This window comes from Sphaeroforma arctica (genome assembly GCF_001186125.1).
Source record: "Sphaeroforma arctica JP610 unplaced genomic scaffold supercont1.7838, whole genome shotgun sequence".
Taxonomy (NCBI): domain Eukaryota; class Ichthyosporea; order Ichthyophonida; genus Sphaeroforma; species Sphaeroforma arctica.
The window spans coordinates 15-1347 of NW_014032720.1; the positions used below are offsets into that span (position 1 = coordinate 15).

General features: G+C 39.7%; 1 protein-coding gene across 1 annotated transcript; it reads left to right on the plus strand.

Annotated features, from left to right (window-relative positions):
* Window positions 1-233: 233 nt before the first annotated feature.
* SARC_16332 (hypothetical protein) lies at window positions 234-997 on the plus strand (the record flags this gene model as incomplete). The annotated part of the gene is made up of 2 exons (XM_014289559.1): window positions 234-376; window positions 902-997. Coding segments are annotated over 2 exons (239 nt in total), but the record flags the coding sequence as incomplete, so codon positions are not given.
* Between the last annotated feature and the right edge of the window lie 336 nt (window positions 998-1333).

Here is a 1333-nt window from a genome sequence, read left to right on the forward strand (position 1 = left end):
ATATATATATATATATGTATAATTATATATATATATATATATATATGTATATGTATATATATACACACACACATATATATATATGTAGACAACGATACTAAACATACATGTCGACGACCAACCCCTGAATAAATGCGAGCGCGAATAGCGCTTGCATACAGGTATACACATGTACCGTTGCTAAACCACCTTTCTTCACACGTGTCACTCTACAACCACTCGCAATTCCTTAGGCGTGTTGCACTCGTCGTCTGTGGTTGATCTGTTTTCGGCGTACAATTCGATCATTCACTTTGTGGACCAATTGGAATGGAAGAACGAGGAAGACTCGACCCAATTCATCGAAGTCATAGCACGCGCTATTGGCGAGAGTCTGGTAGGTGGTGGTCTAAGTTTCATGTGAATGTACTTAAATCTATACATGTATATATTATATATATAGATACATATATATATATATATATATATATATATTGGTCTTTCTTTTTAACAATTGTTCGAAGTCATAGCACGTGTTAATGGCGAGATTCTGGTGGTTGTCGGTCTGTGTTTGGTTTGAAACTGTTTGGATATAATTCATAAATGTCCATTTATAGGTGCATGCGCTGTACTTGATAATCTGTCTATGTCTGTAAGGTGCAGCTGTCAGTGATCCAGTTGTGTACTTGATAATCTGCCTGTCTGTAAGGTGTAGGTGTCAGTGATCTAGGGCTTCTAAGTGAGTGCACATCTTCATAGAGTGGTGATTGTTCACATATAATCAGTTTACGATTTTACTTGACAGCGTCTGGTCCTCCGATCACAGAAAAGACTGTTGCTCCAAATTTTTAATAACCTGTTTTTTCTTTGCTTACTTCTGGAATTTGGACTGAAATTTGGAATCTGCGATCCAAAACCTCAGCTCAAATATGCAGATTGGCTGAATGTACAGTCAGCAGTCCCCGACCCGGAAGACCTCGCGCTACAACCCGATTCAACCGATACGGATACTCCAAAGGTAATGTATGGCGAGCGCCAAACGGCAGCAATTTGCGGGTAACTGAGTACATTGTATATTTTGCCATAGTGTTTGTGTACACACACACAGTCACACAAAGTTTGATGATACGGAAATTTCAAAGGTATGCCGACCGCAAAAACCGCAGAATGTTGCGGTTGAACGAAAAATTGGAATTGACCCAAACTATTTCTTTTACGAACATGCACTCTTGCATTTCGCGTTAGACGATGCCGAAACCACAAAAGTATAGTATGCAGATCGCAAAGCCGCAGAGTATTGCCGTTATGTGTATGGATTGGCCTGTATTACTTGTTTAAGACCTCGTGCGCCACA